At 42.3% G+C, this 16,215-nt stretch overlaps 1 protein-coding gene across 1 annotated transcript in view; it reads left to right on the top strand.

The window, feature by feature from the left end:
- The window catches only part of CHN2 (chimerin 2), a 167,178-nt gene that overhangs the window by 95,742 nt on the left and 55,221 nt on the right, over window positions 1–16,215 (top strand). The window contains exon 6 of the mRNA XM_054191296.1: window positions 1,305–1,590. Coding sequence (XP_054047271.1) covers window positions 1,305–1,590 — 286 coding nt within the window. The remainder of the gene's footprint in view (window positions 1–1,304; window positions 1,591–16,215) is intronic.

The raw sequence follows: 16,215 nt of genomic DNA, 5'->3' as shown, positions 1-16,215 counted from the left end.
GGGTTCGTTGCAAGAGGACAAGATATTCTATTGGGTTTTGACGAAACAAACTCCTTGGCAATACTTTACAATGTTTCTAGCATTATTACTTCTGTGGGATATACACAAAATAAAAGTCTGCATTTTTACCCTTCTGCTGGTAAGCCAGAAGGAAAAATCCTTTAAGGAGTTACCCCAAGTAGCTGTGATACACTGCTGAAATCATCCTCAGAAATCGTATTGATGTGCAGATGGTAGAGCTGGAAAAGCTGGTGAGTCATGCCAACTAAAAAATGGTGTAAATTAAAAGCAACTTTTGTCAGCTGAAAAAGAACAAACATAATTTTTTAGGGCTTTGGAGAGGGATTCCAAAATAAAGAATGAAAGGATCTACTAAAGGATGGGGATTGTGGCAAAGTGCCTGTTGTTTTGACACAACAGCATGATTTCTAAATCCATCTGGACAATTATTTGTAGAATTAAAAACTGAATTAGATTATAAATTGGGAATTCATATGAAAAGTGTGGGCGAAAGAATAAGAGGCTTCAACAGTTTGATTTGAATGCCCAACAAAGTATGCAGAGACATGCACATTTGATGCAATATAAGGACCATCTAATGTCGTATCTTTGAATCCTTTAATCAAGAATGGGATTCCAACCTCGGTGTTATAAACTGAATGTGCTACTACAGCACAGTGGTTTTTAAAGCACTTCAAAAAACACCCCATAGGTTACACCTGCCATAAATAGGGCCAGAGTTATCCCACAGAACTTTGGGTGTTTAATTGGGAGCTCGATTGGAATTAGGAGCTCGATCTCCCAGGCTTCCTGCAGAGCGTGATTCAGCCCCTTAGGATTTGAATTTCTTGCTAGAGGTGCCCATCTCTCTTCATTGACTGCAAATGTGCCCATGGTGGTTAAGCATCCACTTTCTGCACCTCAAAAATGTTTCAGGATGGAAGAGCCCCTAACACAATCATGCATCCTAGTATAAGGTCTTGTGAATGCAAACCATGCCTTTCCGATCGCTGCGGTAGTCCCTTTAGGATTTAGATTTAAACCACGTATGTCTGGGTCATGTAGCTTGTTGCGCACACTTGGCCTCAGTTCTGTAGCCCAGTCCAAGTGATGCAGTCAAGTTTGGGTTTGAACTTGCGTTGGTCTCTCCACAGAGATCCAGTTCCAGCCAAGTGCATATTCCATATGTAAACCAGACACATAGACTCATCAGCGAAATTGCCTCCTAAGTGTTTTGCCAGTCTCCTTCTTACTCTTGCCTCTCTCTCTTTCTTCTCTCCCTCCTTTTTTCCTGGTATTTGCAGATTTGGTAATCAGACCTTAAACTACAGGTTGTTCTATGATGGGAAGCACTTCGTTGGGGAGAAAAGATTCGAATCAATCCATGATCTAGTTACAGATGGCCTGATAACATTGTATATAGAAACAAAGGCTTCTGAGTATATTTCCAAAATGACAACAAACCCCATCTATGAACACATTGGATACGCCACATTGCTTAGAGAAAAAGTGTCCCGGAGGCTGAGCAGAACGAAAAACGAATCAAGAAAAGCAAGCGTAACAAGTGAAGAAAATACCCCGGTTGAAAAGGTAAGTATTCAGTTTAAAATTTTGGCAATTAATACCAGTCTTTCTATCAAATCTGAGGGAAAGAAGTGTTTTGTCTAAAGACCTGTTTCTTTTTTACTATACTTCATTAAGTGTTACTATCCCACTGAAAAGTTTATATCCCGTTAATGTGATCTTGGCTCCAAACTAATATTTGACCGGAGCTTATGACAGAAGCTTTCTGATAAGTACCAAATGCAAATGTTTTCACTGTTAAACAAAAAAATAAAATATATACATAGATATATCTATACTGGTTAACTTAGGAACTGCATCTAAAATTGTTCACAAGTTATGTTTCTTTGTCCATGTATACTCAAGCATATTCCGCAGTAGGATTACGGAACTGGTTCCCACTGACCCTTCACCACGGCTCAAGTTTGTTATATTTCCATTCACAGTGCAAAGCTCCTCTTTTCTGCCAAGTCTTTGGTGGATGGGTCTCAAATTGGGATAACTGTGTGTTTTCTTCCCTTTCTTCTCATGGGTCTGAAATCGGGATATTGTGTGTTTGCCTCCCTTTCTTCTCGCTCTTCTCATTTGAAGTGGGCTTTCCTTGATCTCCGTCTCTCGTGTGCCCGTATCCCATAGTGTTGTGTGGACTAGGATTTATTTACCTGATGAGAAATTGAGAATTTTGTGCAGTTAGCCGCCATCTGAAGATATAAAATTAGAAATTCTTTTACATAAGAGAAGCAGTCTCGTAAGCAGTGACATGTGGATATTTTCATTTCCCAGGTGGTAAGGCAGTAAGAACTGTCAAACCAAACTTTTTTTTTTTGAGTCTAGTGTTTGTGCTGAATTGACTTACTGACATTTGTAAGAGTATTTACGCAGTGTAACTGATGATTGTAGTGTTCAGTGTGCCGGCTAGCTGGTTGGGAACTAGAGACGGTTTGTATTTGGAAGCAGGGAGTGAATTTGCCATCAGATAATAATACTGAGCATGAAACAGATCAGCTTTTTTATGCGTATCCTCATCACTCCAGGACATTCCTAGCATAGGTTGTTACCTGTTGGGTTCACATATCTGCATCGGCTGATTATATACTGGTTTGGATTTCTCAGTAGTAATAATTGATCAAGTAGCTGACCTGACATGTAAACCTATTTATCCTCTATAACAAATGAATTCCATTTAAAAAGACATTTTTTAGGGAAAGCATACTGCTGCAGGGAAGGCCTTTGGAGAATGGCACAGCAACACGTCCTCCATTCAGGTTTTATTTCAAAATGAATCCACTGATGACAATAGGTTTTGGTTCAATTGGATGGTATTGTAATATGCAAGAGGAGTGGATGCCATAGAGAAGGGTTTCGTGCTCGTTCAGTTGATTAAACATCGTCTGGTTGTCAGTGCTGCATCAGGCACAAGAAAGTTAATTTCAACATTATTTAAGGCACACGAAGAAGTAAACATAGTGCAGTGTGACAGACTTTTTTGTGTAGGTGTAGGTAGGAAAACGGTCCAGAGGATGTTGTGGAAGAGTTTCTTTTATATCGAGAAAATATTGAACCATCATCGGGGTGACTGTAAACATTATTACGAGACTGTAGAGTAATAAAGCAATTATGACAGTTGAAAATCATGCTACACTCTCTAGCAAGTCAGGAGAATATTTTTTTGTACAAGGAAAAACTCAATTCCAAAATTGCATTCAGTTTTACTGACAGTTCTTGCAGTTGAGGAGCAACAGTCTTTTGTATCTCTTAAAATGCTCTCAGAGACTTCAGAGGGGTTTGTTCTCGTACCATATATTTCCTAACAGATTGTGTTTTCTGTTGTGCTTGGGGTTGGGGGTTGTTTTTCAGGCTGGGTGGTTTTGAGTAAGTACTATAAAAACTTTTTTAAACCAACAGAAGGCAAAATGTTGCTGAAGACACCCCTGCTCTCTCTCCTTCACCAACGCCTTTTTGCCGACATATGTTTTATGCAGGTACACAGCAAGTGACACTAGAAAACAGCTCCAGATTAAAACGAACTCAGCCAGAATAAAAACCGCGTGAATCTTTTTAGCCAGATCTGCTACCTTATCCACCTCATCTGGGTGGAAATGCAGCACAAAGGAGAGGGCAAGACTTTCGTCTGATGACAGCTCAAAAAATGATGATATTTGCTTGAAGTAAGTGGAGCGGTCATCCTTAGTTCCAGGTACCTGTGCTTGAAAATATTTGGATTTGATGTAACTTGTGGTTGATAGTGAAAACACACCTCTGGACCTCATTAGTGATTGGATTAGAATTGTAGAATCGTAGAATCATTTAGGTTGGAAAAGGCCTTTAAGATTATCAAGTCCAACTGTAAACCTAGCACTGCCAAGTCCACCACGAAACCATGTCCCTAAGCACCACATCTACACGTCTCTGAAATAACCTCCAGGGACGGTGACTCCACCACTTCCCTGAGTGGTCTTTTCCAATGCTTGATAACCTTTTCTGTGAAGAAATTTTTCCTAATATCCAATCGAAACCTGCCCTGGCGCAACTTAAGGACATTTCATCTCATCCTATCACTTGTTACTTGGGAGAAGAGACCGCCTAGGTCTTCTTTTGTATTGCAGCTGAATGAAATTAAAGTGTGTAAAGTGTTACTTACCCCCGAGGTGGTTCACGGTGTGAAAGGCAGTACCACAGGTCCTTACCGTACAAGGATTAGCGCTCATGTAATTTTCCATACGTGCAGGCTGCTGCCTGCAAGCCTGGGCTGCGTGGCTGCGCTATCATGTAAAAATAACTAGCTTCAGCTAAGCCATTACATTGTTGGCAACCCTCTCTGCCTTCCTCCCACCGCGGGGAAGCAACAGAAGGAGGAAGAGCAGCTGTTTCTAACATATTTCTCTTGCCAGGAGGAGCAGGAGCAATCAAAGCTACAAAAGGAGGGGTGCTAAATAGGCAAGGTGATCTGCTCACAGGCTGAAGACCTGCTGTAGCAGCTGAGGCCTTGCTATTGATGGTGAGGACTCACAATGGGCTTCTCTACTAGTATCAGTCGTTTTCCATCATCTTACGGAAACCCATGTGAAAAAAGGTTGCTTCAGCTAAATTATTAGCAACTGAAAGAAGTTCACGGAAGTCCCTATGTTGAAGCCTACCATGGTTGCTTTTGCTTCGTATGTTCCCAGGAGAAGCTCAAGAGAAGTTTGCGTAGCAAAGACTCAGGGATCATCATTTCCATTTCTTCCTCACAGTAACCTTAGATAAAATACAGATTGGGCTTTGGAATAAACTGGTGAAATACCGAACATTTGTCAGGAATAGCATATAGGGACAAAGGAGGATAAGGGGAATTTAATATTTGTTTTTATATAAACTTTAGAAGTCCTCTAAAATATAAAAATAATACGGGGAAGTGGTAGTTCAGTGGCAGTTGTATCAGACATTTTGCTTGAGGCTGTCATGTGTTGTACGGCGTTTTAGACAAAGGCCATGGTCTGCCCACAAATCAAAACCTTCACCCACTTCAATTACTGCAATAAATTTCAGACCCCTAGAAATAAGTGAATGAATATTCAGTATTTCTTTGCTGCATGTGTGAAAAATCATTGCGTTTTTTTATAAGGTGTGTTTTCTCTGGCCAGTTGACCATGTAAAATGTAATTTTTTTTATAATTGAGCTGATTCATTTGAAAGTGCTGCCTGGAGTACTTTGAATGTTTCAGAAGCGATGGCGTTGGGGGAAAAGCCATACATGCAGGACAGAAACTTCCGTTATTTCCCAAGAGGAATGTGAGAATTCAGCGCTCTGAGGTTAAGCATCAGTACTCCTCTTACAGATTAGGCTTTTTACAAGTGAGATTTTGTTTTATACTGAAACCAATTCCAGAGTGTGAAAGTACAGCTGAAGGCATTAGTCTCCTTAGCGGGTTTGTTAACACCATCCAGGGAATCTGCTCATTCTGTCGCCTCCCACACTGACAGTGGAGATTATTCCATGTCTCAGTCACTCCAGCACCGCCACTCCCCGTGGGGTAGGTCGGTGGAAGGGGAACACCAAAGCACGGGCTGGCGGGAGGAGAACGCATCCAGATGAAATGTCTTGGTACGGCCTGGGGTACCTGTCTGTTCCCATAATGATAATTTCTTGGAGGTTGTAATTAGTGGAGTCATGCCCATTCCAGAAGAGGGGCTGCGATACATGGGCTGGATTAAGCTGTTGTTGTGCGTGCCTTTTTATCCAACAGTTTTTGTAACATGCCTAAAAAACATTTATGCTTTAAGATACTTAGTGCCAGCATTTTATCTGAAAGTTATTTCTGTCTAGCTTTAAAGAGGTGCTAGATTTGTAGACACAGATTCCAAATTTTAGTCCAAATAGTTTAACAGATCTTTGATCTGAAAGGAGCCACAATGATTTTTAGGACCGAGGTGCTGTGGGAGAACAGCATGCTACGAATACTTTCTTAGCACTGTAGGCAATTGTCATTTTAACGGGATCCAGCTTTAAAAAGGATTTTGGGTAGAGGCGTAGTTTTTTTTGTGCAAAGAACATTTGAAGATTATATGTTGTCTGTTCAGGGTTGTGATTTAGGCTTGGGCAGGCTGTGGTCGCCTGCTTCCTGTTTGCTCTGCTTATGGAATGCTGTACTTGGGGCAAAGGAACGTACATTAGAAGATGTAGGGCAGATAAGTACCTGGTACTGGTAAGTGCTGTAATTAATTACCAGTATTTCACGTTACTGGTGAATGTAGGAGAAGCATAACTTGCTGTAAGCAATTAATCTTCGCATGTAGGAGAGAAAAAATTGCAGGAGTCTGTCAGTAAAATATGTAGTTCAGAAACGTTTATCGCAATCACATACCGTGTTATCCTGCAACCACTGCCCTCACTGCGTCAGCGGTCGCTGTCTCCCAGGCAAGGAGGAAAAATCTCACTTTCTAATCCTACTGTGGCAAGTGTAACTTGGGAAAATATATTCAAAGAATTGAAATGTTGGAAGCAAAGGCAAGCTGGAATTTCATGAGCACCTGAAGGAGGTAAAAGCTGTCACGCTTTCTGATGAGAAACCGTCCCGGTTCCCTGCTCTTGCGCTTACATTCCCACTCCTGTGCCCTGCCCTGTGCACCGCCGCAGCCACCCCATGCCTTGTGTGGGAGCTGGACGCTGTGACACTGTGCCCCGTGTCAGGCAAAGGCTGTGCCCAACGCCTTGTTGCTTTGCTAGGCTGGTGCTACGCAGGAGCAGTTCCTGGGTTTGGGTTGTCTGGTAGCACGGGGGACGTGATGGGAACAGGAGACCAGAGTTCAAGAAAACCTTTGGCAGCGGTTCAGCTTAAAGAATTTGCAAAAAGAATAATCCTAGACCTATCTGACAGAGGACAAACTGTGGGTAAACGCAGTCAAGATTAAGGAACGTTTTGTTTTGTCAGTGCCAGGTCTCCGTTTACTTGGATCGTGGCAAAGCTCCCATCAGCTTCTCTCCAGGTAGGATCTGTCTCAGTCAGGTCAAACATACCGGTTGTACATGAAATACGAGTTTGCTTGGAGCCCGGGCTGGAGTGCTTGTGCTGCTCTCTCGTTGCAAGTACATGCCAGGAGCAGCAAGAGGCATTTAACGGTGATGCTCCATAAGGAATAGTGTAGCAGTTTGAGCTAAAGCAAGAGCCAGCTGTACCTGCAGACTTCACATAACAGCAAGACAGTGCAGAAAGCTGTATATTGCTGCTTGACATGGTAACCTCTCTATCTGTTTTGCTGGAACTCATTACCGGGCATTTAAGTGCCAAAGACAGAGCCCATAGTTAATACTGCAGCTAGAACTAAAGAGCTGAAATGATAAGCATATTATGGAGTCTGGGAGGTTATAGGTTTCCTCGGCAGAAAATCCCCCACAAATAACAGACAGATAAGAAAGCTATTCCTGTTAAGGCAAAGGTGACAGAAAAGGAAGAATAACTTTGCTAGAAGTAGTAGTTGGTGTTACTGTCCTCATTAGTCATGCTGCTCACACACAGTTTCCCATAGAAGAAAACACAGGACTTCCAGGAAAGACTGTTTTCTAACATCCCTTAATTGGAGATGTAATCTCGTTATGGAATTAAATTTTTTAGGGGCACTGCAGTTTTCCTTACATCAAAACTGCATGAGACAGCCAATTTTATGAGAATCTCTGGTTTAGTTCAATTTTTGTAAGTATTTACACTTCTACATTGTTATGCACACCACGTCCCTTTCTGTAGGCCTCTCGGCCTCATCCTACCACTCCATTTTTGTCTCTTCATTGAATTTTCTACAGGTACTGCTGTTAGCCAGCGATAAAGAAATCTTTTCAGTCTTTCACTTATTCATTATTCTTGCGCTTCTGCAGCTCCTCTAAACCTCTAACGATCCTATTACAGGTTGCTGGCTAGTGTTTAACCCTCTGCTGGGATGTCTATCCAGATGTTGAGCGTGTCCTTGCACAGGAGGGCTGCAGGGCACTGTGCTGTCCTAGCAGCGGATCACAGGGTTAAGAGGATAGTGAGCAGAAACATCTGCTTCTGCAGACTGTGGGCTGGAACTGCGCTGATAATGTGACCCGGTGTCTTTTACATCGCCTTCAGCTCCCTGGTATCTGCAACGTGCTTGGTCAGAACAAATTAAAATTTGTTCTACGGGGACATCAGCGACCCACCACCTTTTCTTAGGGGTTACAGTTTCACTCCTGTATGCATATCCACAGAATTCACAAGGGACTCCTCCCCAGTTGATTTTCCCTGGAAGATGCTCAGACATCACGCTGATAAGCAGCAACATAAAACCTGTACATGGAGGTGGCCTTTAGCTGCAGATTTCAGTAATACATGCACTGATAAAAGGTGTGTGGCGTTTTTGCTGCTAGAAGCAGCTAACTCAGACATCATAATTCCTTTCATCAGTCACTCCTGCTTGTCCTGCAAGAGTATTAGTCTACACACAGGTTACCACATGTACGTACCTAATTGTAGCGTGCCCTGACATGGGTGCTTAACTACATACCCCACTGTCTTCTTTAAATAATTGTTAGCAATTTAGTACTGATTTCATCCAGAATACTCTTTGGTATTGTACCACAGCGAGGAGGACTTTATATGACTACGGTAGATCTACCAGTATGTGTATTTTAGTAAGCAGTTTTATATTTTGAGTGACAGATACCATCTTACTGGAAATATAGCTGGCTGATCATTTTCTTTTGCCTTTCAGTGTTGGCATTCTTTTGTATTTTTCAGCTGTGTCTCTTTACAGCTTCTTTTTTGTTTAAAGAATGATAAATATGAAATAGGCAATATATAAGAAATAAAAATAAGAAAGCTACCGAAGTAAAATCATGAAAAGTATCTTTTTCGATTCCCTCCCTCTGGCTGTCTATGTTTATGCACAGGAAAAGGGATGCTGCTTTGTAGTTGACTGTGGCATTCCTAACTAATAGCTCATGTTTTGCCTGATTAGGCAAGGATTTTTGAGAGGAATAATTTGTCTCATTTTAACAGTAATGAAAATTGAGGGAATCAAGAGAAAGAGAGGTTTCATTGCGAAGTATTTGCTACAGTCCTTCCTTGAGCTGTTAACATCTCTCCAGGATCCTGGTTTATGTTATGTTATTACTGTCAGCTTAGGATTCATGACTTTTGCCTTAAGCAGAATAAGTGATACGATTACGCCTGAAGAGAGCTCATAAGTTGGAGACAACACTGATTTACACAGATGACATGATGCGACAGATATGATCTGATCCAAATTCTACTCAAATTAATGGGAAGACCCACGAAGATTTCACTGGGTCTTAGAGCAGTTTAAGGCACCGCTGAGCACATGGTGCAAAGGTGAATATAAAGTTTTGTTATCACCAAAATGTTTCCCAATCCAGTGTTTTAGAAAGGTAGCCAAACGGAGGCGGTGCGAAAACTTCATACCTTAATATCACAACTGTAGATTGAAATTTTGTCAAATGAGAATGTCAGGTTAGTGGTTAGATACACCAGAAGTGCTTATAGTAGTCCTAAAGCAAACGCTACTTGGCTCTTCAAGTACAGTACTGTGTCTGCAGCTAGGCTCTGCTGAATACATAAATTAATCTTTTCCTCTTGGGTATTTTCCTGTTAAGAGCTTAATAATTCTAATAAAGCTAAATGTTTGTTGCATAAAACCCATGCTTAGTTTGATGTATTAAAGATAAAAGCCTTATATGAGGTTTTTTTGTCTTGGCTTTTACACTCTTTACATAGTTTGATGGTATTAAATCAGTAGAAACAAACTTCCGTAGGGATTGGGATGGAACCTTCAGTGTAAACATTTCATTTGTCTAGTCGCTGGAAAATGAAAAACCATTTTTTAAGTAAAAATCTATACTTGATTATCTTGCCTGAATCTCGAGACATGGTGTAGGAATAGGCACTAAACTTTTACAAGCGCCTCTAAACTGCCATGTTTTGACCTTGGAAGTCAAGTGTTCAACTTGTTAAGAATAAGAGAGAGATTAATTTCTGTTAGTGGAGGATTTGGAATTAGTGTCAAAAGGAAGGTTGTTTAAATAGTGATTAATAATTATCCTTTATATTTTGTTTAGAAAATAAGTGGGTTTAGTGATGTGCTGTTTAGGTCATACATTTGCTTGGTTAATTATAAGGAAAAAAATAACCTGTCCTCTGTGCTCATGCTGGACATGACAAAAGATACAGTGATTGACAGGCTTGAAATACAGTGATTAACATTGCAGGTTAGCTATTAAGGGAGGAAAAAAGAAAGAACAGTGAAACAGCGGGATGGAGTGCCTGAGGGGGTGACAAAATCTCCCTCATCATGAGGCACGGAAACACATTAGAAAACATCTGGGAGAAATGGCACAGGTAGCAGTGACACCTGAGGCAGGCAGGAGAAAAACCTCCTGAAGTACCTTCTAGTCCTGTTACTCTGTGGCTTTCTGAGCCTGAAAAAGTATTATTTAGGCTCTGATTCATTCTGTCTAGATGAAGACATCTTACCAATGTAGCTAAGGAGCAGTTATTTGATTCCTCCCCATGGGAGGAGAGCACATCCCAGCCTAGAGAAGAGAAGGCTCTAGTGAGACCTTACAGTAGCCTTGCAGTACTTAAAGGGAGCCTACAAGGAAGATAGGGAGGGACTCTTTTTCAGGGACTGTAGTGGTAGGATGAGAGATAATGGTTTTAAACTGAAAGAGGGGAGATTTAGATTAGATATTAGGAAGAAATTCTTTCCTTTGAGGGTGGTGAGACACTGGAACAGGTTGCCCAGGGAAGCTGGGGATGCCCCATCCCTGGAAGTGTTCAAGGCCAGGCTGGATGGGGCTTTGAGCAGCCTGGTCTAGTGGGAGGTGTCCCTGCCCATGGCAGGGGGGTTGGAACTAGATGATCTTTAAGGTCCCTTCCAACCCAAACCATTCTATGATTCTGTGATTCAATTCTGAATCATCACTTCACTAGTGAGAAATTAACTGCAGCTACGATCCTAACGTCCAAGGCTTCCATGACATACTTAATGGTAGCCAAGATATGCTAAGTTCTTCCTCTTCTGTATCCTGGGTGCTCTGGAAACCTTCTGCCAAGGATCATCTTGGCTGGCTTTCTGTGTCCCTACACGCTGACTGGCGCGTCTCCCATCACGCTCTAGATATTATCCTTTCTGAGCACAAAACGTGTATGTAATACCCACTGAGCATCTTTTCCCATGCTCAGGGCACAGAAGGTCTCACCCCAGAGGCATGTGAGCACTCGAGTGAAGTCAGGCGCAGAGCCCAAGCAAACATCCTCTGTTTGATCCGGGCTCTCGCCATGGAGAGCCATCTCAGCAGCCTGCACCCTCACCCTGCAGCTGGGATACTGGGAATCCAGGTGTGGGGATCTCCCCGGTCACCTCTGGGCTGGGCCAGCAGCAATCAGTCGGCCGCAGTCTCGGCTGCAGGGCTAGCAGGGCTCGCTGGAGCTGCCAGGCAGGAGGAGGCAGCAACCTGGGCAGGACGACAACTCCTAATCGCCACAGCAAAGCACACGCTGTTGACGGTGTTCTCAGCTGAGGCTTGACTGCAAAGGTCAGGAACCAGTGCTTTTTATAACTGCTGATATTTGGAAAAGAGGACGCAGTGGTGTGAAAAGTACAAATCGTAACAATGGGCCCTTCTTGTAATGTATTCTCAGCCCCGGAGAACAGTGGGACTGCTCACGGTCGTCAGCGTGGGTTATGTAGAATGAATACTGCCAGTTAGACTTGATTGCCTTTTTGGTAGATTTACAAAAGTACTGAATGAAAAGAATGCAGCAGATGCAGAATAATTGGATTTTTAGCAAAGTAGTACAATGTCTCATGAAACCATACTCTTGACATTAATTCAAATTGGTTGGCGCATGAACGCGATCACATGGACCAAAAGTAGGTAGAGGAATTTCAAGCAAAGAATAAAGATAGGCAGCAGCTTGATATGCTGGGGAAAGGTAGCTGATGAAGTACGGCAGGGACAGGAGTTTCATTTAAGGTTTTTATTGATCTGGAAAAAGTGCAAACAAGACATTACCGAAAACTCAGGATGGTTTGTGCTATGATGGTGACTCAGTTTAGCAATTTAATCCCTGAAAACATAATGAATGCCCATGACAGAAACATCAAGAGAATCTCAATTAGAAAATGTAAGAAGACAATTTGGCATGTTTCAAGCACATGAGAAGGGGGCAAGCCACGTACATACATGGAGTATCTCTTCTGTCGAGAGTGAGAGGGTTACTTGCATTTAAGCCACGTTGGCCACTATTAAGCAGGGGCTAGAGGCAAGGAAGGAGAACATTGCCATAGCCTCAGGAGGAATTACGTCTCCACTGCTTGTCAAGGGAAATAGTTGTTGTTACACTTTGAAAGCCTCTTTCCCTGATTTTCTGTAGGTTCATCCATCCATCTAAACAATACCTATTGCTGTGGTAACTCATTGTCTCCTTTGGGCAAGCTGCAAGCCGGGAATAGTGCTTCTGTTTCTCAAAATGATCATGCCCAGCACCTGTAGGCAGGGAGATGTGGAAAGCCCTGGATCTTTACAGCAGGGGTGACCCCCCGGGGTCAGTTCTCAGCGCCTTCTGGATTGCTCGTGGCAGTCTGAGGTGTGAGCTCCTCAAATGAGAAAGATGGGCTGGGAGTGTAGCTTGGCCATTTGGCAGAGTCCATCAGGAGCTAAACAATCCCTGAAGAGGAAGATAGTTCTTCAGTGAGAAAGCTGTAGGGTGCGTTTTTGGGGAAGGGAGGGGGTGAAGGTCGAGAAGGCATCTCCAGATACCTCTGCCAGACTCTATGCCACCTAGACTTGCAGGGAACAGCTTGGGAAGGAATCGATCAAGATGATTTATGAATGAAATTGTCCCAATTAAACACTAGGTGGCATATTTACTTAAGAGTTTCCAGGGACTGTATTAGGGCACCTTACACTGCTGGCACCCATTTGTGCTTGTGCGATGAGTGTAGTTTCATGGGAACATGACCAACCGATGCCTTTTTTAAATAACAAGTGTTCATCTTGTTCTTAAAAAACTTAACACTGGGACACCATTGCGTACTTCAGCCTTAAAGTTACTCTTTAGGGTCACTGCTATATTGATACACAGATTATTAAATGCTGTGCAGCAAGGAATAGGTGTACATGGCAATGGTCCTACAGAAGGTCCAGTCTCAGTGGAATTGTGTGAATAGTGAGAGGGATTAATATGCAAAGACAGAGTATGATTTACTTATTTTACTTGTCTGAAAGGCTGCATGTAGGAATATATAACGCATTTTAAAAGTCAAATGAAGGAAACCTAACATTTCTCCTTATGTCAATGCAAAGCACAGCAATTTGCAAAGAATGCAAATACACCGGTATTTTAAGGTAATAGCATCCAGTGGTTTGGGCAAAATACTCAAAGGCAGAAAATATGCCTTTATTCTGTGTCTGCATGACACCTGGTAAGTCAACCAGGCTGCAGTTTTCCCTATGCTGCTGCGTCTCCATTGGTGAAAGAATAAATACACCTAGCTTACAGAAATGCCTTTTCACACACCGCATCCTTGAGAAAACACAGCGCCACAGCCATCACCGAAAAAATACCATGTTTAGTATGTCTGCTCTAAAAATTCTTAATTCTTCCTATGGATATTTTAAGAAGTTAGATACTTTGGACTACCTGCAGATACCATGAAGATAAGCTTCCCTAGCATAGGAGATATCCATAGTGCTGGTTGCACAGGTTGTTGCAGCTCTTCCTGGAAGGGAGCTGTGGGTTGCTGACCCACGTCCACCGCTGGCCAGATTTCTGAGATAAATCCTGTCATCCGTCAGTCTGCTCTGCGGTAGCTCATGTATGGACCTTTGAGTTGACAGGACTGGTTTAGCTGTTCAGTGCGAGCCCTTGCCAGCAAAGCGGGCCGTATAAAAAGGGAGGTAAATATGTAGGTCTGAACTGGGGTATGCTCATTATGCCAGTGCCAAGGAGTGTGGAAAATAAAACCTTGCTACGACAACAGGATTGTGGGGATAAATCCTTTCCTTGCCTGACACTGGCTGTGCCCCAGACACGCCTGTCCTCTTCAAGGGGAAAAGAAGGCCGCATTCCCCTTGCCTTTTCCATCCTCTTCTCACCCACAAGAACCAGGCTGGAGCTACTGCATTATCTGATGCCGGGGGATGTGGCGGGGCAAAAGCCGAACGTCTTTACAGCTTGCCTTAGGACATAAAAAATGTGTCCAGAGCATCTGTACTCTGGCATCAGGAGAATCTCATCAGGTTCATACCACAGAGATGAAGTTATGCCTGTTTTTCATTTTCAGTAGTATCTTTTGATGCTCATATTCTGTAAGGCTTTTTATGTCTGTTATTTTCCCAGCTCTCAGGAAAATACTAGTAGACCAGCATGTAATTCAGACGGTGAACTGAGGTCTGCTGCTCTGCCCGCAGTTGCTGGCTCCCTAGCCACGGCTGGGCTGCATTCACAAAGCTGTGTTTTAGTACATAAAGAGACACCTGGGCAACTCTTTCAAATCAATTAGTTCTATTTATTTATATATTTTAGGAAGTAGAGGAAAAAATAATTTCCTTTTATTTCCCTCTTCCCCTCCCTTTAATATGATTAATCCAATCAGTGCAGTTTCCTAAATCCATCTGGTCTATAATGCATTACCGAATGTCAGGCCAAGTGAATTTGCAGACAAAGCTTAAGGCACTTCCAGAATGGCTGAAAATGAAGTATACTGGCAGAGATTGGACTAAAGAGAGTGTATTTTCAAGGACATTGTTCACATCATTTGGTTTCTTGTAGACCTCAAAGTACTAGGAATTAAGGGAAAAGGCTGGATTGTGGTTTCTTTGTGGGCTGGCAGGGTTCCAATTGAATAAAGACAAGTCATCATTTGATATGACTTGCTTCTTATGAGATGCTGCGTGCAATGCAGGATTCATATAACTTCCACATGATGCTTTGTAGGGAATTTTTCCGTGTGTGGTTTTTTAATAAGCTCTCAATTCGGTGGCTTAAGTTTCCTTCTCCACATGCGATCAGTCTACAAGCTCTGTATCCTCCAACTATAGACATTGGATTCCATGAGAAATACAAAACCTTCTGTAATTTCCTTTGTTCTATTTCTCACTAATTTTTATGTTGCAAATTAAAAAAAAAAAAAAAAGAAAAAAAGTAAGTAGTTAGGGTACATGTAGCATTTTCTTCCTTTGCTGGTCACGGTGTATGCTCTACAAAAAAGGTGTTGAAATGAGAGCCAACCTGCGTAGCCATGAGTTGAGGCACGTGGGAGTCCTATTGGAGCTGCCCAGAACTAGAAACATGGACGAGTATGTTGTGATATACATCCACAGAGTCCGGTGCCTGGGGGCTGTGGCCAGCCAGCCTGCTGAACAGGTGGAGCATAGGCAGCTTGTACAGCCGTTTCAGGCGGCTTCTTCAATACATCAGCTCAAGTGCAGTTCACGGAGCACGTGAGCTGTTGCTCTGACTAGGTTACCTGGAGATCTTGGTACCATACGTCTTACTGGATGACAGTAATGGGGAGATTAAAGCACTGCGCATTAGAACACGGATGGAGTTCAGACGTCTACCTGCTCAATGTCTTTTAAGTAGAATTTTGTAATGGGAATAAATCAGTCCATTTAGTTCAATTTAGTATCTGGACTTTCGACTACACAAGCAGAACATCTCACTTGCAGCAAAATTCAAGATTGGACTTGGGAACAGCATACTGTATCAGCTAGTGCCTGAGATATCTGTGGAGTGATAAATATTCGTATTTTCTCTGGCTCAGAAGAACCCTCTTTGGTGCAAAAAGATGGGGATGGTGAATTTGATTCTTCTGCAGATTATATTTGAAGACTGCAAACAAAGGGACAGTGACTGAAATGTTAATGCTCTCCCATTTTATTGCCTGTCCGTTTTCCTTTTAAAACGTAAGTTCAAATTCTTGAATAAAGGTAAGAATCATGACATTAATAAGAAAGAGGAGATTAAAAATTTCAGCCATCAGCAGCCTTTCTGATTGTATGTAGATTGTGTTAATAGTTGTGGAGGTTTGCACTCTTAACACCCATGACCTATTTTTATCTTGCCAGGTGTTGCTAAGAATAATTTAGTATTTTGAATAGTTATAGACTTGTGCAAGAATTCAGGAAAAGTC

Source organism: Rissa tridactyla, chromosome 2 (assembly GCF_028500815.1).
Source record: "Rissa tridactyla isolate bRisTri1 chromosome 2, bRisTri1.patW.cur.20221130, whole genome shotgun sequence".
Lineage (NCBI taxonomy): Eukaryota > Metazoa > Chordata > Aves > Charadriiformes > Laridae > Rissa > Rissa tridactyla.
This window is presented reverse-complemented; position numbering and strand designations above follow the sequence as displayed.